The following is a 24,267-nucleotide window of genomic DNA, read 5'->3' as shown; positions in this document are numbered from 1 at the left end:
TAGTGCTGGTCGTCCTTGGGAATTAGCTCATCCCAGCTCTGCAGGCCGGTGATCCGCCTTCCCTCACTGGCACCATGTCCCCCCCAAACTGGTGCCCTGTTATCTAGGGTGCTGCCCCCTGGCAGTAACCCCCCATAGCCTCAGGGTCTCCCCCTCCCAGGGGAACCCCCACCCACTATCCCCGCTTGGCCTCAGTGTTAGGCTACTGCCCAGGCTCCATCCAGCCCCCGCTCACTGGGGCAGACTGCAGTATGAGTCACTCACCACAGGCAAAGGGGGTTCAGACCTGCCACCTCTGCCTCCCCATGGGCTGCCCCCTGCAACCCGGTACCTGATGGGCCTTACCAGGCCTGCAGCCTGGGGCTTTCCTAAGCCGGAGCTCCCCAGGCCTTCCCCCAGCCCTGCTTCAATCCAGGTTCCTTCCTTAGCGCCTTCCAGCCAGGCCCTTCTCCCTCTGGGCTCCTGGCTCGGTGCCTCTGATAGGGGCCAGCTGGGCCTGGTTGAGGCATGGCCACAGCTGAGCCTGCTTCCCCCAATCAGCCCAGGCGTCTTGCCCCAGCCCCAGCCCTGTTTTCCGCCCCTCCAACGCGTGGTCTGTGGGTCCAAAACACTGAATGACACGGAGCAGAATTTTACACGCGGTGTTAAAGAAAAGAAAGAGTGCTTGGCCTTGGCATGGGCCGTGCGGCACTGGGAATATCTGTCAGGAAAGGCGCGGCACAAGCTGCAGAAGTGGTGGCGGTGCTGAAGGTGTTACAGGCGGAGGATCAGGAAGCCACCCTGGCAGCATTTACCGATTCGGACCGGGTGTGCGGAGCAGCCGTGGTGTGACGTGCCCAAGAGGTGGAAAGCCAGCAGCTCGTGAACGGTACTGGGAGCAAGTGGCGGTTTTAAGAGGGGGAAGAAAGGGAGACACTTTTGTAACACGTGTGGAAGCACAGCAGAAACCAGGGAGCGAGGAAGGAGTTTGGAGCAACAGGGCGGATGTGTTAGCCAGACAAGCGGCCTTGTTAACGAGGGAAGGAAGAGTTAATCAAAGCGGTAACCACAGCACGAAAGCAGGTGGACGATCCCAGAGAGGTTGGACCTACAAGCCCTACAGGATGGGGACGATGAATGTTTACTGAAGGAAAAAACACTCATAGGAAATTGGCATGAACACAAAGAGCCTGGAGGCGTAGTGTGGCTCCCCCAGACCTTGCGGAACAGCCTAAACTGGCTAGTGCCTAAGAAAGTCAGGACGGAATTGATTCAATATGTGCATGATCAAGGGCATTTTGAGATGGACAAAGTTCTGGAAAAGATCAAAGATACAGGGTGGTGACCCACCCTAAAGGAAGATGTAAAGCGGTGGCACATAACATAAGAACGGCCGTACCGGGTCAGACCAAAGGTCCATCCAGCCCAGTATCTGTCTACCGACAGTGGCCAATGCCAGGTGCCCCAGAGGGAGTGAACCTAACAGGCAATGATCAAGTGATCTCTCTCCTGCCATCCATCTCCATCCTCTGACGAACAGACGATGGGGACACCATTCCTTACCCAGCCTGGCTAATAGCCATTTATGGACTTAGCCACCATGAATTTATCCAGTCCCCTTTTAAACATTGTTATAGTCCTAGCCTTCACAACCTCCTCAGGTAAGGAGTTCCACAAGTTGACTGTGCGCTGCGTGAAGAAGAACTTCCTTTTATTTGTTTTAAACCTGCTGCCTATTAATTTCATTTGGTGACCCCTAGTTCTTGTATTATGGGAATAAGTAAATAACTTTTCCTTATCCACTTTCTCAACATCACTCATGATTTTATATACCTCTATCATGTCCCCCCTTAGTCTTCTCTTTTCCAAGCTGAAGAGTCCTAGCCTCTTTAATCTTTCCTCGTATGGGACCCTCTCTAAACCCCTAATCATTTTAGTTGCCCTTTTCTGAACTTTTTTGAGTGCTAGAATATCTTTTGTGAGGTGAGGAGACCACATCTGTACACAGTATTTGTGATGTGGGCGTACCATGGATTTATATAAGGGCAATAAGATATTCTCTGTCTTATTCTCTATCCCTTTTTTGAATGATTCTTAACATCCTGTTTGCTTTTTTGACCGCCTCTGCACACTGCGTGGACATCTTCAGAGAACTGTCCACGATGACTCCAACATCTTTTTCCTGACTCGCTGTAGCTAAATTAGCCCCCGAGGGTCCTTGCAAGATATTGAACTCACGACATTTGATTCTGTGTAGCCTGATTCTGGGACGAAAACCTTCTACTCGGGTCAATTGGCAAGTCTATAACAATAATATACAGCCCTCTAAAACCCCCGCGACATTGGTAACAATAACGAAGGCTCCGTTTTAGTCGCGGGTATTTTTAGTAAAAGCCATGGACAGGTCGCGGGCCGTAAACAAAAATTCACGGGCCGTGACCTGTCCATGACTTGTACTAAAAATACCCACCCTGACTAAAACTTGGGCGGGGGTGCCCTGTGGTGCAGTGGTCCAGGGCGCCGTGGGTGCTGGCGGAAGGGGTCGAGATGACCCGGGACCCGAGCTGGGGGAGGGAGGATTGGTGCGGCTCCCTAGCCGGCTCCACGTCCCTGCAGCTCCTAGGCCAAGGGACATGAGCTCCTGCCGCAAGTGCCAGCTGCTGTATCTCGCATTGGCCAGGAACCGCAGCCAATGGGAGCTGCAGAGGCGGGGCCTGCAGGAAAGCGTCGGGGAGACCCCCCCCACCCCTCTGTCACCCCCCCAAAAAACCCTTGCTGCAGCCCTGAGCCCTCTCCCACACACCCAAACTGCCCTGGGCCAGCACCAGCCACGGCAGACGACTTGTATTTCCACATTTTTTAATCTTTCAAAGTAGGAGGAGGTAGAGGAGAAGAGCTCCAAATGCATAAAACGCAAGAGAAAAGCGAAGGTTTGATCTATCCTACCGTCCTATATCGGTAGAACCGCATTGGTCATGGGTGTGAAAAATCCACCACCTAGTTATACAGAACCAACCCGCCACGTAGACAATGCCAGGGTGGCAGGCGAGCATCTCCTGCTGGCAGAGCCGGTGCCCCTCAGGGAGGTGGATTAACAAAGCCAACAGGAGAGCTATCGTCCTTCAGCTTGGAGCGTCTTCATTAACGCCCCACAGCGGTTACTCCTGCGGGACTTTGGCACCAAAACACGCAAAATTCTGCGCACAATATTTGAAAATTCTGCATAGTTTATTGCACGATATAATTGTGCCTGTTACAATTATTTGGGGAATTTATTTCAAAATACCTGTCAACAAGTATGTGTCTAACAATACAGACCAAAACAATACCACCAAAAAATTCTGGTCATTTCCCCCCCCCCCCCAAATCGATTCCTCACTCGGCTTATTAATGCAGAACTTTGTGCAATTCATTTATGTGACAATACAGACCGGTATTTCCTGCACCTGTCAGAAGCCGTGAAAAGGTTTGGGGTGGGGGTGGGGGTCAGGGGTAACAGAGGAGCAGAGAGAGAGGGAAGGAGCCTAGGAATGAACCTGGAGGGTGTTGGGTGTGGGTGGGAAGTTTTTTCTTGGGGTGGGGGATAGTTAGGGTGTTGGGAAGCCTCCCCCATGCAGACCCCAAGCCTCTCTCATTCTCAGTCATGTATGTCCCTGTCCCTGCACCCCCCCCCATCCCCACGGGTCTCTGCGGCTCCCCTCCTGCATCCCTAGGCTCAGCGCTGTCACCCCATTAGCTCCTGAGCTCATGCACCAGCCATTCTGAACCCGTCTGTGACCCCTTGGCAGCTCTGTATGCCCCCCCGCTCTGTCCTAACCTGGCTGTGATGAACTTCTGCTCCTGGGGCAATTCTGCAAGACTGGGCTTAGAACTGTGTGTTTTCCCGGCTGCCTCTGGTGGGGAAAAAGAACGGCAGCGTATCTTAGGCAAAATGCTTTTTATGCAGGAAAATACAAAACTGGGCGCGACCAATGAATTCTGTGCATCCGCAGTGGCGCAGAATTCCCCCAGGAATAAACGGCGCAGCTCCACCAGTGCAGCACTTTTAAGTGTAGACAAGTTCTTTCCAAATCCTTGGCCTCGGTTAGGGATAATTTACACTTCTCCGAAGTTGAACCCTTTACCGAACCACTCGAAATCTCAGCCGCGTTAGTGAGGAATCAGTTTCCTAAACACGCCCCGTGTTTCTTTCATTCTGTAGCACAGATCTGGGCCAGGGACTAGATATAGGCCTGGATCGGGATCTCTGTAAGTTACCAGAGCTGGAGTGTCTATTAAAAAATAGCTATTTTTCCTGCTACTGCAGGGGTTGGCAACCTTTCAGCAGTGCTGTGCCGAGTCTTCATTTATTCACTCTAATTTAAGGTTCCGTGTGCCAGTAACACATTTTAAAGTTTTTAGAAGGTCTCTTTCTATAAGTCTATAATATAGAACTAAACTATTGTTGTATGTAAAGTAAATAAGGTTTTTAAAATGTTTAAGAAGCTTCATTTAAAATTAAATTAAAATGCAGAGCCCCCGGACCGGTGGCCAGGACCTGGGCAGTGCGAGTGCCACTGAAAATCAGCTCACGTGCCATAGGTTGCCTACCCCTGGGCTACTGTTTCATTTTCAACACTGATCTCATTTTATACACATGTGGCTCACCTACAAAGGGTAAATTCAACAAAAAAACCTCCCTTCTATTTCCATTTGCATCATAGAGGGCAGCATTTCCCAGATCATAGGATGAGGTCACCACGTTGGAATTAGCAAAAGACTTTAAAAAAAAAAAGTTGACAGTTCTAGACAAGGGTTTCATGGTGTTGTTCCCCTTTACAGTTTCGCTGATGATACGATGAGGTGTCTGAGTTCTGAGTGAAGCTGTTCCCGCACTCGTCACTTTCCCGAGGTCTCTCCGACAGGTGGATTCTCTGACGGGGAATGAGGGCTGAGCTGTCAGTGAAGATTTTCCTCACACTTACAACATTCACCCTTTGTGGATTCTCTGATGCGGAGCAAGGTCGGAGTGGATCTTTTCCCACACTCACAGCACCAAGAGGTTTCTCTCTCCGGTGTGGATTTTCTTATGATAAAAAACTTTCTTATGATCTCTGAGTAAAGCGGTTTCCACACTCACAGCATTCCCAAAGGCCCTCCTTTGTGGGTTCTTTGGTGTCTGATAAGGTATGAGCTCTGGGTGAAGCTTTTCCCGCACTCACTGCATTCATAGGGTCTCTCCCCCACATGGAGCCTCTGGTGCGTAATGAGGCTTGAGATTTGAGTGAAGCTTTTCCCGCACTCGCCGCATTCATAGGGTCTCTCCCCCGTGTGGGTTCTCTCATGTCTAATAAGGTCTGAGCTCTGAATAAAGGTTTTCCCGCACTCGCCGCATTCATAGGGTCTCTCCCCTGTGTGGGTTCGCCGATGTGTGACCAGTTTTGAGCTCTGAGTGAAGGTTTTCCCACACTCGCCGCATTCATAGGGTCTCTCTCCCGTGTGGATCCTCTGGTGTTTAAGAAGGGCTGAGCTGTCAATGAAGTTTGTCCCACACTCGCAACATTCATAGGGTCTCTCGCCAGTGTGGATTCTGTGATGTGTAATGAGGTTTGAGCTGCGAGTGAAGCTTTTCCCGCACTCGCCGCATACGTAGGGTCTATCTCCCGTGTGGATTCTTTGGTGTTTAAGAAGGGCTGAGCTATCCGTGAAGGTTTTCCCACACTCACAACATTCGTAGGGTCTCTCCCCTGTGTGGATTCTCTGATGAGTGATAAGGTTTGAACTCCGCGTGAAGCTTTTCCCGCACTCGCAGCATGCGTAGGGTCTCTCCCCTGTGTGGATCCTCTGATGTGTAATGAGGCTTGCTTGCTGAGTGAAGCTTTTCCCGCACTTGCAGCATTCATAGGGTCTCTCCCCCACGTGGATTCTTTGATGTTTCAGAAGGGCCGAGCTGTCGGTGAAGCTCGTCCCACACTCCCCGCATTCATAGGGTCTATCTCCCGTGTGGATTTTCTGATGCGTAAAAAGGTTTGACCGTCGAGTGAAGCGTTTCCCGCACTTGCGGCATTCATAGGGTCTCTCCCCTGTGTGGATTCTCTGGTGCGTAATAAGTTTTAAGCGCTGAGTGAAACTTTTCCCGCAGTCACTGCATTCGTAGGGTCTCTCTTTCATGTGAATTATCTCGTGTCTAACAAGGCCTGAGTGGTAACTGAAATGTTTCCCGCACTCCGCGCATGTATTTTTTCTCTTTCCCCTGAGTATTTTCTGCCGGGTTACCGTTTCTTTGAGGTCCTGGTGAGTTCCCCACCCATTCGTGGGTTTACACACGTTCTTCCCTTTCTGGTTTCCCCGTTCGCTCTCCGGCCTCTCCCAGGCTTTTCGCTGCTCGTGACTCCTGGACACGTTCCCGTTGGATCGTTGGGATACTCCCCCATTTGGTTTCACTTGCTCCGCATCTTCCTGCTGGGGGTTCTGCTCCTCGTTCTTACTCACCATCCCAGCACCTGCTGGGAGACAGAGAGAAACCTCAGGACAAGGGAAGTCAGTGCTAGAGAGAGAGAGAAAATAAAAACCAGGATTTGAATTCATAGAATATCAGGGTTGGAAGGGACCTCAGGAGGTATCTAGTCCAACCCCCTGCTCAAAGCAGGACCAATACCCAGTCAGATTTTTGCCCCAATTCCCTAAATGGCCCCCTCAAGGATTGAACTCACCACCCTGGGTGTAGCAGGCCGATGCGCAAACCCTCTCCAAACTCATCCCTTCCATGGAAGAGAGGAAAAGATCAATTCTGCCTCAACAGCTCACCCAAACTCTCAGTGGGAAGGGAGGGAGGTCCTGCCACGTGTCAGTCGGAGGGCATGAGGGACGTGGACCCTGAAGACACGACACCTGCTGAGGAGACTCCTGGACTTAGAAAGTTCTCATGGTCTTTGTGGGGAACCCCGGCTCTTTCCTCCAGACACCTACAGAGTCCGAGTTTGTTTCATGTCTCCTCGCCAGTGTAGGGAACTCTAAGGATCTCTCTTTTCTGTGAGCTCTGAACATCATAACTCTTCCCCTTGTTCCAGGGTGGAAATCACATCAGGTTTGTAAAGGGACAGAAAACAAGTGAGATCAGGTAAATTTATAGGTTTATTTATTAGTTGTAGACCAGTGAAATCCCAGGGTCAGTTCCCCGGGTACACAATACTCTGCAGGGAAGGAGCCAGTAGGAAGCTCCCACCAACCTCCAGCCTGAGTAACTGTGGCCCCCACTCCTCCAACACCCGTGGTGCCCCCGGACTGGCCTCTGGCCAAGTTTTCATTATGGCGGGGATGTGGCGAACTAGGGATGTTCTCAATGTTTTCTCTGAATACGGTGTCGGTGCCTCAGTGTCCCCTACGCAGTTCTTAAGTATCTAGGTGGTGGATCAGGGTGTGTGATTGCTGCAGAGCAAAGGGCCAGTGCACCTAAATGCCTGACACTGTCTCCTAGCAACCAATGGCCTGGGCCTCTTCTCTGCAAAGGTGCCAACTGAAGGTGTTGGAGACAAAGAGGTCAGGTGACCTCCTGTCCCGGGAACGGGGCTGAGCAGAGAGGAGGGGCTGGAGGGGGTTTCAGTCTGGAGCTGGCTGGGGACGGGGAGTGAGGGCAGATGTGGGGGTCTGGCTCGCTGCCCCCCAGAATGGACCCGGCCGAGGGGTCCGGTTCTCTGTACCTACAAGCTCTGTGTTAGACCCTGTTCCTGTCATCGAATAAACCTCTGTGTTACTGGTTGGCTGAGAGTCACGTCTGACTGCGAAGTGGGGGGGCAGGACCCTGTGGCCCCCCCAGGACCCCGCTGGGGCGGACTCGCTGTGGGAAGCGCATGGAGGGGCAGAGGAGGCTGAATGCTCCGAGGTCAGACCCAGGAGGTGAAGCCGTGGGAGCTTCTTGCCCTGGGGACAGGCTGCTCCGAGGGAGAGGAGGCTCCCCAGAGTCCTGCCTGGCTTGGTGGGGAGCAGTTCCAGAGCATCGTCCTGGGACTCCGTGACACGGGTATTTTTTGTAAAAGTCATAGACAGGTCATGGGCCCGTGGACTTTTGTTTCAGGCCCGTGACCTATCAGAGAATCACAGAATATCAGGTACTAAAAATACCCGTGACTAAAACGGAGCCTTTGTTATTATCAAAGAGGCTCCTAAAACATAAAGAAGGTAAATCCATGTCCCAGAAATCGAAGACTCCAGACAGAGGGCAAGTGTCCCTGGCACTGCTTCCTGCTGACAGAGAGGTCCAGAGACAGTGAGAGAGTCCTGGGGAAGCTGGGAACAGGAAGCATGGGCTGGTGGGGTTCAGTGGAGAAAGGGAACAGGACGGGCAGGGATCTCACTGAATGCAGGATCTCAGCAGTGTCAGGAAAGCACCTTTGGCAGAATTAGGGAATCTAGTGAGCCGGGTGTGATGGGTGGGAGTATGAAAATCCCCGGGTGTGGAGCTGTGACGGGGCGTCCAGGCCCTGCACCGGACAAGAAGGAGTTAACCCCATGCTCTGGGCTGAGGAAGCCACGCCCCCTCGCCCCTACTGGGCACGCTCCAAGTGCTGTCTCGGTATAAAAGGGAGCCGCCCCGCTCATTCGGGGCTGACCGTGGCAGAGGAAGGACACACGCCGCTGGCTCCAGCCGTGGGGGCGGCCAAAGCCCCAAACCTTAGGAGCTGGAGATGCTGAGACCCAGACGGACACCTGGATACCTGCGGATGCCGTGTGGAGGCCGGAGTCCCCAGGGGTAGCGCACCCTGAGGAAGCCAGAGACCCCAAAAACATCCAGGACACAGCATCAGCGGATACGGTAGCCCTGCTGAGGAGGGCTGGTTTATGGACTCTGACCACTAGGCCATACAGACCGAGGGAGAGGGCACCCATATTGACTCCGGCCATTGGGCCGTACTGCCCCGAAGGCTAAGGGCAGGCAGGCGGACTTAACCGGCGGGCAGCGGCACCCTCGCCCTGCCCCCAAAGAAGGACGGGGCATACAGGGGCCTGTGACACGTAATGGAGAACGGGGGCACCGATCAGCTCCTGCTGAAAGGCCCCGCACGCGAGACAGCTGCCGGGTGGACAACCCCTCTGTCCTGACGAGCAGCCGCTCCGACCTGAGCGGGACAAGTTCCTGAAATGGCGGCTGGAAAACCAAATTCAAATTCAAATTGAGCGGCTCGTCGAGGAACAACTCTCAATGGACCACGGGAAATGCCCCTCAACACTGCTCTGACTGAGCGAAGTCAGGCATGGACCTGTGACTGGCCCATGTGACTCCAAACTCCATCTTTCCCCTGTAATTTTCCACTAGCCGTGCCGAGGGCTTTGTTGGAAACCATGGGTGGCAGAAGTTATAAAAGGCCCTGGAAACAGCTCCACGGTGCCTCTATCCTGCTCAAATCTCTGGATTCAAAGTAGAAGATAAATTCCTGGAGGACAGGTCCACCAGTGGCTATTAGCCAGGATGGGCTGGGATGGTGTCTCTAGCCTCTGTTTGCCAGAAACTGGGAATAGGCAACAGGGGATGAATCATTTGCTGATTCCCAGCTCTGTTCATTCCCACTGGGACACCTGGCATTGACCACAGTTGAAAGGCAGGATACTGGGCCAGATGGATCTTTGGTCCGACCCAGTGTGGTCGTTATGGTTTTATTTTTTTGTAAAGAAATAGATGTATCACTCAATTTCCCCTCTCGCTTTGGGGGAACCACTGGGAGTGAGGAAGCTTTAATTCCTTCTCCGGAGCAGGGGACGTAATGGTTCTTGGTGTAACACTGTCCCATCCAGGTTGGGATGGATACGCCAACAAGAAACAAATGCAGCACCCTGGTGAGACAATGGAAGATCCACCTGTCACAGTTCGGGGCAACGGCACCTGGGTTTCCTTCCGTGGTCCAGCAAAGGCACCAACCCTGAGCTTTGATGGAGACATGCCTCCGTCCACCTTCCACCTGGGGTATTTTCAGAATGGATAGTGACTTCCCATGCATCCCATGAAGCGGGCGGTAGCCCACGAAAGCTTATGCTACAATAAATTTGTTAGTCTCTAAGGGGCCAGACGTCCTCCTGTTCTTTTTGACTTCCCTTGGTAATTCTCAGCACCGACAGGTTGCTACGGATAGACGTTGCCACACAGTCCTTTCTAAGAAAACCTACTTTATTCGTCAGGGAAAAATCATGGCAGAGAAAACGTATTTCAAACAACAGAAGCGACACACCCGCTAACAAGCTTACCAGGGTTCAGCCCAGCTCTCACACGGGCTCTGACAACTGTAGTCTTCTCTGACCCACGTGTAGGGGAAACCCTGGGATTATAAATTCATTAGCACTTCAGCTTAGAACAAACAGTCTTACAAAGCCCCAGTCGGCCAATCCTCCTCCCTAAGGACAGGGGCCCTCGGTAGACCAGGGAATCCATCACAAACCTTGGTGAATTGTTCTACTGGTTAATTACCCTCACTGTTCAGTCAGCACCACTTCATTATTACTGAGTCAAGTTATTTACAAAACGTTTTCCCCGTTTCAATGACGCTAGAACATCCAGTCTTCTCCTCTGGAGACAATCCCAGCTCAGCAGCAAAAAGCTTTGCCGATAGATAAAGGGATGAAAACACAGAACCATCACTCTGTGTGTTTGTGATCCATTCAAATCTCCCCTCCGGGTCTCTGACACTTTCATCTCCAGCCCTAGTGAGTCTGGTTTAAGATCAAATTGTGATTCCTAAGCACGGAGAGCCGAGAAGACTGCGTCGTGCGACACTTTGGGAGGTGGAAGGGAGGTTACACTCCACTGTGGCTCCCACAGAAGCTAACTCGGATGGGTTGAGGGGGGGATTGAACGGTGATGGAGAAGGAGGGAATCCATCAAGACCACCCTATACCCTTCCCGTGTCACGGCGGCTGAAATGACACTTCCATCCTCTCCCTGCTCCAGATCTTTGGTATATTTTTAAATGAGAAAAATGGTAAGAACAATATAACCCAGGGCACCCGGGAATGAGACAAAAGGAGGAACTCTGTGACTCTACCAATCGCTCCGCTAATGGGAGCAGAAGTCGAAATGTGACGCTCGGAGTTTTGTCTAGACTAGGAAGTGTCGAGGAGGACAGGTCAAGGTTCGTTAACCCTGACCATTATACCCAGCCTACGTCGGCGCTGCAAATATAGTTGTCTTTTTACATGAGGACAGCTACCTCCAGCTAGCTAACGCCTGGGAAAATCCCACAGGAGACAAGGCCCAGGGAGATTTTACTTCAATGTAGCAAGCAAAGTTGCAGTGGGGGAGGTCTAGGGTGGATATTAGGAAACACTATTTCCCTAGGAGGGTGGTGAAGCCCTGGAACGGGTTCCCTAGGGAGGTGGTGGAATCTCCTTCCTTAGAGGTGTTTAAGGTCAGGCTTGACAAAGCCCTGGCTGGGATGATTTAGTTGGGGTTGGTCCTGCCATGAGCAGGGGGTTGGACTAGATCCCTCCTGAGGTCCCTTCCAACCCTGAGATTCTGTGATTCTATAAGATGATGGGCTCCCATCTCCCCTACCTGGGGCTGGTGGACATTCCTGGTAGGAGGGACACACATTGTCATGACTCAGGATGAAGGAGCAGATAGAAAGGACCAAGGGATTCACTCCAACGGTGTGTTACTCATCTCGGGGGAGCTGCGGGACCACAGCAAAGAGCCTTAAAGGTCACTAGGTGGGAATTAGAAACGGATTAAAAAAACTTGGTGGGTTTTTTTGACAGCCTTAGACAAGGTTTTTATGGTGCTTATCTCCCCGGTGGAGACTCTGGTGCCTAACCAGGTGGGAGCTCTGATTGAAGCTTTTCCCACACTCCGAGCATCGATAAGGCCTCTCCCCCGTGTGGATTCGCTGATGGATGATGAGGGTTGAGCTCACGCTGAAGCTTTTCCCGCACTCGGAGCATTTATAGGGTCTCTCCCCCGTGTGGAGTCTCTGATGCGCGACCAGGGCTGAGCTCACGCTGAAGCTTTTCCCGCACTCGCAGCACTCGTAGGGTCGCTCTCCCGTGTGGATCCGCTGATGTGCAAGAAGAGCCGAGCTCTGAGTGAAGCTTTTCCCGCACTTGGGGCAGCTATAGGGGTTCTCCCCCCTGTGTATTCTCTGATGCTGAGTGAGGTTGGAGCTGTCGGTGAAACTCTTCCCGCAGTCGGAGCAGGTGAAGGGTCGATGCCCCGTGTGAATTCGCCAATGCGTGACAAGGTTGGAACTCACGCTGAAGCTTTTCCCGCATTCGTGGCACTTATAGGGCGTCTCTCCCGTGTGGATCCTCTGATGGCGAATGAGGGTGGAGCTCCGACTGAAGCTTTTCCCGCACTCGCAGCACACGTAGGGTCGCTCCCCAGTGTGGGTTCGCTGGTGCCGGATGAGGTCGGAGCTGTCCGTGAAGCTTTTCCCACACTCGCAGCACTCGTAGGGTCGCTCCCCCGTGTGGGTTCGCTGGTGCCGGATGAGGTTCGAGCTGTCCGTGAAGCTTTTCCCGCACGCCGAGCACGTGAAGGGCTTCTTTCCCATGTGAATTCTCCAGTGCGTGATCAGGTTGGCGCGTCGGTTGAAGCTCTTCCCGCACTCGGAGCAGGAAAAGGGGCGATGGCCCGTGTGGATGGTCTCATGGGCGATCAGGTTGGAGCTCACGCTGAAGCTTTTCCCACAGTCCGAGCACCGGAAGGGTCGGTTTCCCGTGTGCACGCTCTGGTGGCGAACAAGGTGCGAGTTCCGACGGAAGGTCTTCCCGCACTCGCCGCACTGGTGGGGGGGCTCTCCGGCGCGGATTCTCTCGTGTCGAAGAACAGCCGAAGGGCTACCGACGTTTTCTCCCCGCTCAGAGCGCGTGTGGCCTCTCTCGCTTGTGGGGATGCTCTGCTGGGCTGTGGTTTCCTTGTGGTTTCCCTGACAATTACCCACTTTCTGCCTCGGCTCCGTTCCCTGCTCCCTTTCTGGCCTGTGCCGAGCCTCACAACCTTTTCCCTGTTCACAACTCATGGACACAATCCCTTCAGATCTTTGCGATAACGCCCCGTACGCTTCCGCGGGCTCAGCGTCTTCCTGCTGAGGGGTCTGCTCCTCATTCTCACTCACCATCCCATCACCTGCTGGGACAGAGAGAGAAACCTCAGAAACAGGAAGGGAAAAGGGTGACGCCAAGCACCCGGGTCTTCGCACCCTACACACCACCGCCTTGATTTTTGTGTGTGCAGACAATATGCCTTGTGGGGTATCAGTTGAAAATGACCAACACACTAACCAATAATATTATTGCCAACTATACCTAATATAGTGGAATTATACATACTTGCAACATTTGTGCTTTGAAGTCTGTGGCGAACGGGCATTTAAACTAGGCCTGTCAACGTAAACAGAGCCCTCCAAGTAGGGTTATCGGGTTGTAATTTAAAATACATCCAAGGGTCATAGAATCATAGAAGATCAGGGTTGGAAGGGACCTCAGGAGGTATCTAGTCCAACCCCCTGCTCAAAGCAGGACCAATCACCCCCTCTCCAAGCCAAGATTGAGTAACGTTTCAGCACAGCGGTGGGGTCGTTTTTCCGGCGGGGGCGTGTTACATGGGGATAAAAGGTTGTTTAGGGGTAGCTGAGATGATACAACGCGCTGTCCAAATGGGGATTTTATTGAAACGAGAACAAATGGAACTTGATTCTACAGTTACATTAAATAGATGAATATATATAATAAAAACGGCACATAAATACACAGTCACCCTAGAAAACTTACTACTGAGTGTACTTCAGTATAACCTTCTAAATAAAGAAATCTCTCTATCTCGGTACGCACAGGCGATTAACATAAGAACGGCCGTACCGGGTCAGACCAAAGGTCCATCCAGCTCAGTATCTGTCTACCGACAGTGGCCAATACCAGGTGCCCCTGAGGGAGTGAACCTAACAGGCAATGATCAAGTGATCTCTCTCCTGCCATCCATCTCCATCCTCTGACGAACAGAGGCTAGGGACACCATTCCTTACCCATCCTGGCTAATAGCCATTAATGGACTTAACCTCCATGAATTTATCCAGTTCTCTTTTAAACGCTGTTATAGTCCTAGCCTTCACTACCTCCTCAGGCAAGGAGTTCCACAAGTTGACTGTGCGCTGCTTGAAGAAGAACTTCCTTTTATTTGTTTTAAACCTGCTGCCTATTAATTTCATTTGGTGACCCCTAGTTCTTGTATTATGGGAATAAGTAAATAACTTTTCCTTATCCACTTTCTCCACACCACTCATGATTTTATAGACCTCTATCATATCCCCCCTTAGTCTTCTCTTTTCCAAGCTGAAGAGTCCCAGCCGCTTTAATCTCTCCTCATATGGGACCGTCTCCAAACCCCTAATCATTTTAGTTGCCCTTTTCTAGTGCCAGATTTCTAGATTATCTCATAGGTTCCCCTTTCCCCAAATATCTCGCTTGGGGGCGGTGTAACACCCACGTCGGTCTTTGAGCCGCGAGTGCCTTCCTGAAGAAATAGACTCGACCCCAGCGATGCTTGCCCAGGGGGGCGAATGTTAGACCAAAACCACTGGTCCAGCTCTCCGGGACCATGCGAATCAGTGATAAGAGACAGCCCGGACCGACGGTCGGGAACAGACAGGAACGGATGCTCAGGAAGACGGACGTCAAACATGGGCTGACTCGACGAGCCGGCTTTAGACTAAAGGGACTTTTCGCTGCACGTCTGTCTGTCCTGCTCCGTTTCAGTCTCTCCGGAATTTTTCTGTCCCAGTTTCTCTTCTCCCCTCTCCCTGTTTCTCTCAGTTTCTCTCCATCTGTCCCCCAACCATCCCCTGTCTTCTCCTCCAGGTATCACTACCCCCACCCCACACATCTTCCCAGAGGGAAGAGCTAATCTCCTGCTCTATAGAAAAACACCTTCATGAATATGCAGGTTTCGTTGAACAGGGGGTTGTGAAAAAACACACAGGAAGCCACCTCTTGGCAAACACCTCGGGGCTGTGATGAGACAATGCCTGACCCGTTAGTGTATTTTGCCAGCTTGCGCCAGTCAGCTACAGAACGGAATTTGATGAACCGGGCTGAGGCCTGGGACCCAGAAGATCAAAAGGACTAAGGAGACCAGACAGCATATGTGAAAAATCAGGATGGGGGTGGTGGTGGGGAAATAGGAGCCTATATTAAAAAAAAATACCCCAAAATCAGGACTGTCCCTATAAAATCGGGACATCTGGTCACCCTAAAAAGCACTGGAGCTGTTTAAATAGGGATTTCTTTTCAGGACGGGGCTGGCAGTTCATGTCATTGTTTTGCGGGGGGGAGACAGAGAGGGGGACCCCACTGAGATGGCTGAAGAAGCCAGGCCTGCCTAGCTGCCCATCAGGGGACGGCAGGGCCTTCGGATGAGAAAGGCAGGCGTGGAGATGGCTATTTTAAAAATCCTTTTTCCCCTCTCATCCTTCCCCCCACAACCGCAGAATAAACATTCCTGTGTCTGTCACTCTGCACTGCTGATCCCCGACACCCCGAGGGATGAGCCGCGGGTATCTGCACGGTCTGGGTAAACACAGTCGGTACGTGGGGTATTTAGTCCAGAGGCCAGTCGAGGAGCCGGAGACTTGCAGAATTTTATTCCCGGAGGAGGCCTGGCATGTGGAGCTGTTAATTACCCGCTCAGGCCGGGGCGGAGGGCTGATGAGCTAAGGAGCTCGTGATCTCATTTGCTGAGAGGGTCGTTAGAAAGTGTAGCAAGGCGAGGCCCTGAAACAGAAGCCTTGTATCTAGGGTGACCAAATGTCCCGATTTTATAGGGACACTCCTGATTTCGGGGGCTTTGCTCCTATTACGCCTCACTCTCGTCCCAATTTTTCACCCCTACTTGTATCAGAGGCCCGGCATGAGGCCTGACCAGACGTTAGGGTCAAGACATTGCTAACATAAAGCGAAGTTCAGCCGTGAGCCAGAGGCCGGCCCGGCTCACAGAAGTTGGCAAGAAGGCGGCTGCTTAAAGCACGTACACACGGCACCCTAACGCGTAGACGGGCTGCACCTCAGTGCGTCAGGAGGGATGTGTCACCTGTTTGTACCTGTGTCTAAAAATGCATCCCTGTGCGGGCGTCTCTGTCTGGCCGAGGGGGGCCGTGGAGAGTCCCGCCACTGACTGAACTGGGCCATTGTCAGGGGGGCACACATTCGTAGTATGTCCTAGAGAGTCTGCGGGGGAACTATTACCGTGCTTCGTTTGACAATGGCCGGGTGCCTTCGTTCCTTATCGGAGCCAGTGGTCATTGGGGGGTTCTCTCGGGGTCCGCTGTGCCAGCGATCTGCAGAGCCGGGGCAGCGCACAGAGGGAACACGCACGCAGCCGACTGGTATCAACACTGAATAGAGCAGAGCACCACACCGGTGGCGTCTGACAACAGAAAGCAGCCGCGAGGAATGGCCAGGGGGCGGCTCGCAGACCCCGGGAAGAAGAACGATCTCGGGATGGTGAAAGGGCCGAGGACGAGAGCGGACGGCGGGGCTGCAGGGCAGGCGGGTCTGGTGGAGGGAATATACAGAAAACGCAGGGCAGCGGCAGCAGAGAGAAAGCATCTGAGGCTGTGGGTGTGGGATCTACGGGGTCAGAGGGGAGCGTGGGAGAGCTGTGGGGGACGTTATGGTGAGGTGGGAAGGGGTGGTCGTGGGGGCTGTGGCGGCCAGAGCCCTGTCTGAGCCCCCCTCCATTTCCCCAGCCAGCGCCAAACTGAAACTCCCTCCAGCTCCTCCTCTGGCCTTCGTCTCTTTCCTGGGCCAGGAGGCCCCTGATCTCTTTGTTCTCCAGTTGGCACCTTGCCGGGGAGGGCTCAGGCCATCAGTGGCCAGCAGACAGGGTGTCGGCCATTCTCTGTGCAGACCCATCGCACCGGCCCTCTCGGGCTCTGCACCAATCACCCCCCCTTCTCCCCCCACCTAGAACGGGACAGGGGAAACTGAGGCACCCACGCACTATTCAGAGAAACCATTAAGAACAGACCCACTTCGTCACATCTGTGCTTACGAGCGTACAGAGGCCCAGCTGGACGGCCGTGAGACCGCTCGTGTAGCCGTGTTACGCCGACGGGAGACAGCTCTCCCGCCGGCGTAATAAAACCAGCACCTCCCACTTATGCCGGCCAAATGTCTGTCACTCGGGGAGGAGGTGGGTTTTTTTCCACACCCCGTGAGCGACAAGTTTCATGGACACAAGCGCCCGTGAAGACACGGCCCGACCCCCGCTCTGTTTCCCTCTCTCAATCTCCCTGCCTCGGGAAGCCGCAGATTGAAAGCCCAGGCGGTTCGTAACCTTTGTCCCAAGCTAGAATTTTTTTCTCATCTCCGTACTAAATCCTGGTTGCTGCAGATGAAGCCAATTACTTCGGTCCGAGCTCAGAGAACAATGGAGAATAATTGATCCCCTGTTGTCTTTATAACAGGACATGGGTCTCCCACTCAGGACCTTTCAGAGGTCGTGCCTGAGGATAACGACGTAGCTCGGTGGATGTCTACTTCTGAATGGATTCGAAGCAGGGCAAGGTTGCATTTGCCCAGGCCAGAGAAAAAAGGTGTGACAGTAATTCAGAGAGGAGAGGACGTGAGCTTGGAGAAGACTTTTCAGCCGTGTGGATGGATAGGAGAGGCCAGATCTTGAGGACGTGACGCAGAAAGAAAACGCAAGATGTAGACGCGGCCTGGATATGAAGACCTAGTGAGAGGTTTGCGTCGAGGATGCGGCTGGGATTACAGGCCTGCGGGACAAACGAGACAGTGGTGGTGTCTGAAAGCGACAGAGAAAGGAGGTGACGGGACGGCTTGGGGGGGGGAATGTTAGGAGCTGTGTTTAGCCGTGATTTTCACGGTTGGTCTTGAGCTGATGGCGAGAGATCCACGAGGAGAGGTCAGAGACAAGCTGAGGCTCTCGTTGGCTCTGGAGCAGAGGCGGCAGATCTGTGAGTCGCCCGCGCGGAGACGGTAGCCGAATGCGGGCGCGCGGGTGGAGATTACCCAGAGGAAGAGAAGGGGGAGGAAGTGCTGGCTCTGAGCTTTGCCGAGGGAGAGGTCATTAGACTGCTCCAAATCTCTGACTCCCTGAAACCTTCCCACCCCGCTCCCAGGTAACCCAGATCTCCTGCCCAATCCTCCTACCCCGCTGCTGGGCGCTCCACCCCCTGTTCCCCCCCGTCTTCCTCTCCTGCAGCCAACCCCTCTACCTCTCCCCAGGAGCTCACCTCCCCGACTCCCTTCCTCCTCCCTCCTCTTCCTCAGCCCACCCTCCCCGATTCCCTCCAAGTCCTGTTCTTCCACACAGCCCGTCCCTTCCTCTCACTGCTCTCAGCCCTCATAGGAACGGCCATTCTGGGTCCATCCAGCCCAGTATCCTGCCTTCCCGCCACGGCCAGTGCCAGGTGCCCCAGAGGGAATGAACAGAGCAGGGAATCATCCAGTGACCCAGCCCCCGTCGCCCATTCCCAGCTTCTAGCAAACAGAGGCTAGGGACACCTTCCCTGCCCAGCCTGGCTAATAGCCACTGATGGACCCATCCTCCATGAATTTATCATGTTCTTTTTTGAACCCTGCTATAGTCTTGGCCTTCACAACATCCCCTGGCGAGGAGTTCCCCAGGTTGACTGTGTGTTGTGTGAAGAAATACTTCCTTTGGTTTGTTTTAAACCTGCTGCCTAGTCATTTCATTGGGTGACCCCTAATTCTTGTGTTATGAGAAGGAGTAAATAACACTCCCTTATTGACTTTCTCCGCACCCGTCATGATTTTACAGACCTCTATCATATCCCCCCCTTAGTCGCCTCTTTTCCAAGCTGAAAAGTCCCAGTTTTATTAATCTCTCCTCATACGGCAGCCGTTCCAGACCCCGAATCATTTCTGTGGCCCTTCTCTGAACCTTTTCCAATTCCAATAGATCTTTTCTGAGATGGGGCGGCCACATCTGCCCGCAGTATTCGAGATGTGGGCGTACCATGGATTAATACAGAGGCAATATATTTTCTGTCTTATTCTCTATCCCTTTCTTAATGATTCCCAACATTCTGTTCGCTTTTTTGGCGGCCGCTGCACGTGGAGTGGATGTTTTCAGAGAACTATCCACAGTGACTCCAAGATCTTTCTCGAGTGGAAACAGCTAATTTAGACCCCATCATTTTATACGTATAGTTGGGATTATGGTTTCCAATGCGCGTTTATCAACACTGAATTTTATCTGCCGTTTTGGTGCCCAGTCACCCAATTTTGGAAGATCCCGTTGTAGCTCTTCGCCGTCTGCCTGGGACGTAACTATCTGGAGCAGTTTTGTATCATCGGCAAATGTTGTCACCTCCCTGTTCGCCCCTTATTCCAGACGGTTTATGAACATGTGGAACAGGACTGGGCCCAGTACAGACCCCTGGGGGACACCACGATTTCCCTCTCTCCATTCTGAAAACTGACCATTTATTCCTACCCTTTGTTTCCTCTCTTTCCGAGCCACGAGAGGACCTTCCCTCTTATCCCACGACAGCTTCCTTTGCCTAAGAGCCCTTGGTGCTTAAGACCCCTCCCTGTTAGTGGCACCCCATGAGCACCAGCCCCCCATCGTCGTCTTCCCTCCCACTGCTCCCTGCCGTCCCTTCTCCCAAGGACTCCTGGAGAGGAACCCCACACGGTCTCCTGTCAGCAGATGGTCCCCCCGACTGCCCCAGCCTCCAAGCACTAGCAGATGGGCAGATCGGTGATCGCTGGCCTTGGAAAGATCAGATTTGTAACGGTACATACCGACGAACAGTGATTGCACCGGACATTCACATCCTGATGGAAGAATATATCTATCGGTAAATCATCGATATTTCCAGCTAGGCAAACTATGAAAAAATGCTGCATAATTTCCTGAAACGGTGAAAATTTGAATCATAGACTATCAGGGTTGGAAGGGACCTCGGGGAGTATCTAGTCCCACCCTCTGCTCAAAGCAGGACCAATCCCCAACTAAATCATCCCAGCCGGGGCTTTGTCAAGCCTGACCTTAGAATCATAAAATATCAGGGTTGGAAGGGACCTCAGGAGGTATCTAGTCCAACCTTAATAACCGCTAAGGAAGATGCCACCACCTCCCTAGGTAACCATTTAAAATCATTTAAAATCCAGGACCTCCCTGGCAGTATTCTCGGAAATGGTTCCTGTCCCATGCGCAGGGCTGGTAAGAGAGCAGAACCGAAAACGCTCCATGTGTGGACGAGACAACAGTGGAAGGAGGAGGGATTTCAGTTTATTAGCAACGGTGGAAGAACTCCCCCCGGTCCCTTCGCCACCTAGAAGCTGCAGGGCCGTAAGAGCCAGAGAGCCCCCCACCCCGAGGTAAGTGCCCCTCCAACCCTCTGCCCCCTCCCACCCACTCACGGACTTCCATGACCGACTCACATGCTTAATAATGTCACACCGATTTTTAAAAAGTATTCCAGAAGTGATCCTGAGATATTACAAGCTGGTGAGCCTAACTTCTGTTCTGCACAAACTGGTAAAAAAGGATCGGAAAGAACAGAATTATCAGATGCAGAGATGAACATGATTTGTCGGGGGGAAGAGTCCATTCTGCTTTTGGAAAGGAAAGCCACGCCTCACCAATCTATTAGAACTCTTTGCGGGTGTCAACAAGCATGTGGCCAAGGGGAGTCTGGTGGACATAGTGTACTTAGATTTTCAGAAAGCCTTTGACAAGGTCCCTCACCAAAGGCTCTTAAGCAAAGTAAGCAGCCATGGGATAAGAGGGAAGGTCCTCTCATGGATCGGCAACTGGTTAAAAGGCAGAAAATCAAGGGGTAGGAATAAATAGTTTTCAGAATGGAGAGAGTTGAATGGCGGGTTCCCCGAGGAGCTGCACTGGAACCAGAAGTGTTCAACGTGTTCATAAATGATCTGGAAAAAAAACCCACCACCCCAAAATCTCAAGAGTTAAGTCCAAAGCAGACAGTGAAGAGTTACAAAGGGATCTCACAAACCTGGGTGACTGGGCAACGAAATAGCAGATGAAATTAATCCCAGCTATGCATATAAAATGACGGGGTCTAAATTAGCTGTTTCCACTCAAGAGACGGATCTTGGAGTCACTGTGGATAGTTCTCTGAAAACATCCACTCAATGGGCAGCGGCAGCGAAAAAAAAAACTCCGAATGTTGGGAATCATTAAGAAAGGGACAGATAATAAGACAGAAAATATCATGTTGCCTCTATAAATCCATGGGACGGCCACACCTTGAATACTGCGAGCAGATGTGGTCGCCCCATCTCAAAAAAGATCTATTGGGCTTGGAAAGGGTTCAGAAAAGGGCCACAAAAACGATTCGGGGTCTGGAACGGCTGCCGCAGGAGGAGAGATTAAAACGTATCTATTTGAGCTGGTCGGTTTAGGGCCGGTCTACGCAAACTTAGGCTGGCTTCATGACGTCGCTGTGAAAATGTCACGCCCTGGGCCATGTAATGGAGCCGAACCGAAACACGGCTGGGTCTATGGAAGAATTCTTTCAACTACGATCCCACCTCCCCATCAGTGTCGTCTGAGTCGACACTACAGTGCAAAACATAACACAGACCCTTAAAAACGGAGGTGGCTAAGGGGTGATATGACAGAGGTCTACGCAATCACGAATGGGTGGAGACAGTGAACAGAGAAGCTCCATCATTGGGGATTTTTAAGAGCGGGTTGGACAAACACTTCTCGGGGATGGTCTAGATAATACTGAGTCCTGCCGCGAGGGCAGGGGACGGGAGTAGACGACCTCTCGAGGTCCCTTCCACTCCTACGAGTCCATAAGTGTTATTCACCCTGTCCTGCAACACCAAAAGCAGAGGTCACCTGATGAAAGTAATAGGTAGCAGGTTTAATACAAACACAAGTATTTCCCACCGCCTCTGTAGCTCATTCTCGTGGGATGTTGTGTCGGCCAAAACTATAACAGGGTTCAGAAAAGAACTAGATAAATTCATGGAGGACGGGTCCATCAATGGCTACTAGCCAGGATGGGCAGGGAACGCTACCCCATGCTAGAGGCAACCCTAAACGTCTGACTGCCAGAAGCCAGGAGGGGAAGACGTGTCCATCACTCCACCTGTCCTGTACCTTCCCCCTCGAGCTCTGACACGGGCCACAGTCGGAGGAGAGGATACGGGGGTAGATGGAGCATTGGTCTGACCAGTAAAGCTGTTCTTATGAAAAAAATATGCTTAAAACCCACCGTTTTGAGCAACCGCGAAACATTAAATTGATAAAAATTGGGGGAAACAAGCTTAAAAATAAACATTGATCTTATCCAAAGTATAAAAATGAAAATTTAATTCTGCCTGGCCATAGCATCACTTTCTGTTTAAAAGCCAAATATTCTAACTACTCTGAAATCCACAGGTTTACTCGGATTGTCTTCAAATTCACTGCGCACCAGGGGAGTGCGGAGCAGGGTCGGTGGGCGTTATCTGATCAAGGTGCTCCTGAAATACAGACTGGCCCAAACGCAGCTTGTTACAAAATCTCCTTGCTCGGATAATATTTTCCGTGCAGACCAGAGGCTGAAACAACGGTTGAAATCGTCCCGACCGATCGCAGTGGCTTAGCATTTGTCTCAGATAGTCCAGGGCACCCACCGCCTCTTTGGGAAGGCGTTTATAACGATATAGTTTGCGATTTCAGATTGCCGAGGAAACCTGAGGACGTCAAAAGCACACGAAATGCCGCGAGATTAAGGCTCTGTTAATAGCCAGAGATTCCCGGCGATCCACTGTCGCAAAGCTCGGTTTGCTCCAGGGTGCAGGCCATTGAGTCGGAGCCGCACCATACCAACGTCCAGACAACAGGTGAAAGGCAGGAGTTTCTTCTGGAAGTTTTGCCCTAATATCGAACTTTCCAGATGAAAAGCCATATTTCAACGGTCGCAAAAACCCACACGCAGACCCACGCCCCTAACCGACGGGGGTATGCCGGCAGATCTCTCGCATAGACACACTTAACAGGGGCAGAAAAGTCCATTAAAAACCGAAATGCCCATAGCTGCATTAATGCAGGGCCATCCGGTGGGGGGGGGGGGGAGGGTCCCGGGCCCCCGGAGCTTCTTCTGCTCTGGGCCTTCAGTGGCTGGGGTGGAAGGACCCCCTGCTGCCGAATTACTGCTGAAGCGGGGGCCCCCCGCCGCCGAAGACCCCAGGCCCCCTGAATCCTGCATTAATGCAGAGTTGAGGTTGCCGAGTGGTACCGTAACCCACACGCCTTCTGGGTGTGGTGTTCCGGCCCGGCACCGCCATCACTTCAAGAGAGAGCTTAAGGCGTTTGCTTAATGGCCAGTTGGCTTTCAGCTCATGCCCTAAGCTCCAGACGATCCCCAGTTTGATCCCGCTTGCCGACAGCTGGGGTCTGTCTCCTTCCAGCGTGGCTGCACAAAAACCTCTGAAAACCAGGAGAGGAAAAGTACGCCACACAACCTTAACTCTGCCCTCCCATCCGCCAGCACTGCAGCTGGCAATAGCCACCCGGAAGAGTTCAGGAAGGGTAGCGTAAAGGTTAACAAACTACCAGGGAAGAGGTGGTAAGTGGAGGCATCGACTCAGAAGGAATCCTGAGGGTGACGGGCTTAGTAACATGGTGCAAGTCTGTCCTGGACCGCGTGCAGCAGATTCAGTGCCGCGAGTGCAGGCCACGGGTAGGAAGCTTCTACTCGCTACACTGGACCCGATCCCACGTTTTGCCTTAGCAAAGAGAAGACGTTAGCCGGTCGTGCTGTACCGCACGTCTTCCCAGCGCGCTCTGTAGCCGGGGAGGGCAGAGCGTTAGCGTGCGTGTCGCTGGCACGTTGCTGAAACAGGGCAGAGTTAAGGTTGCGGCGCGGGGGTGACGTGAACCTTAACTAGTCATTTCCCCGTCTAAGAACCGAGGGGACAGGACTCCTTACCCAGCGAGGTCACATTCTCATAGTTCTCCTGCATGACATCCCTGTAGAGGGCTCTCTGAGCGGGGTCCAGCAGAGCCCCCTCTCCCCTGGTGAAATACACAGCCACCTCCTCGAAGGTCACCGGCCCCTGAAAGAGCAAGAGTCCAACACTCAGGACCTGCTGCCCCAGTCACAACCCCACTATCCTTTCTGTGTGTGTGTGTGTGTGTGTGTGTGTGTGTGTGGTGGGGGGGGGGCTATTCCTCTCGACATGGTCCCCAGGGAGAACCAGGAACTGGCTTTTCCTCTCTCTCCTCCTCGCCTTGTTCACAGAAGGCGAATCTGCCCAGGGATGCTGCAAGAAATGGGTCCGGGCAGGTCAGGGATCGGCCACCTGCTCCCCCCA

At 52.5% G+C, this 24,267-nt stretch overlaps 2 protein-coding genes across 3 annotated transcripts; both read right to left on the bottom strand.

The window, feature by feature from the left end:
• Nucleotides 1–5,063: 5,063 nt before the first annotated feature.
• Nucleotides 5,064–23,905, bottom strand: LOC123356622 (zinc finger protein OZF-like). Its single transcript, XM_044999983.1, is given in 3 exon segments — nt 5,064–5,121; nt 5,123–6,464; nt 23,883–23,905. Coding segments are annotated over 2 exon segments (1,389 nt in total). The 5' UTR covers nt 6,454–6,464; nt 23,883–23,905.
• Nucleotides 11,347–23,925, bottom strand: LOC123356652 (zinc finger protein OZF-like). 2 transcript variants are annotated; one of them, XM_045000029.1, is made up of 2 exons: nt 23,883–23,925; nt 11,347–13,066 (listed from the first exon to the last, which is right to left on the bottom strand). In XM_045000029.1, the coding sequence occupies exons 1-2, from the start codon at nt 23,914–23,916 to the stop codon at nt 11,703–11,705; spliced, it is 1,398 nt and encodes a 465-aa protein (XP_044855964.1). In that variant the 5' UTR covers nt 23,917–23,925; the 3' UTR covers nt 11,347–11,702. The 2 variants fall into 2 exon arrangements, with proteins under 2 accessions (XP_044855964.1, XP_044855963.1); XM_045000028.1 differs by lacking the exon at nt 23,883–23,925 and adding an exon at nt 22,383–22,927.
• Between the last annotated feature and the right edge of the window lie 342 nt (nt 23,926–24,267).

Source organism: Mauremys mutica, chromosome 26, assembly GCF_020497125.1.
Source record: "Mauremys mutica isolate MM-2020 ecotype Southern chromosome 26, ASM2049712v1, whole genome shotgun sequence".
Classification (NCBI taxonomy): domain Eukaryota; kingdom Metazoa; phylum Chordata; order Testudines; family Geoemydidae; genus Mauremys; species Mauremys mutica.
The sequence above is the reverse complement of the archived record's forward strand: the minus strand, read 5'-3'. Positions and strand labels throughout refer to the sequence as shown.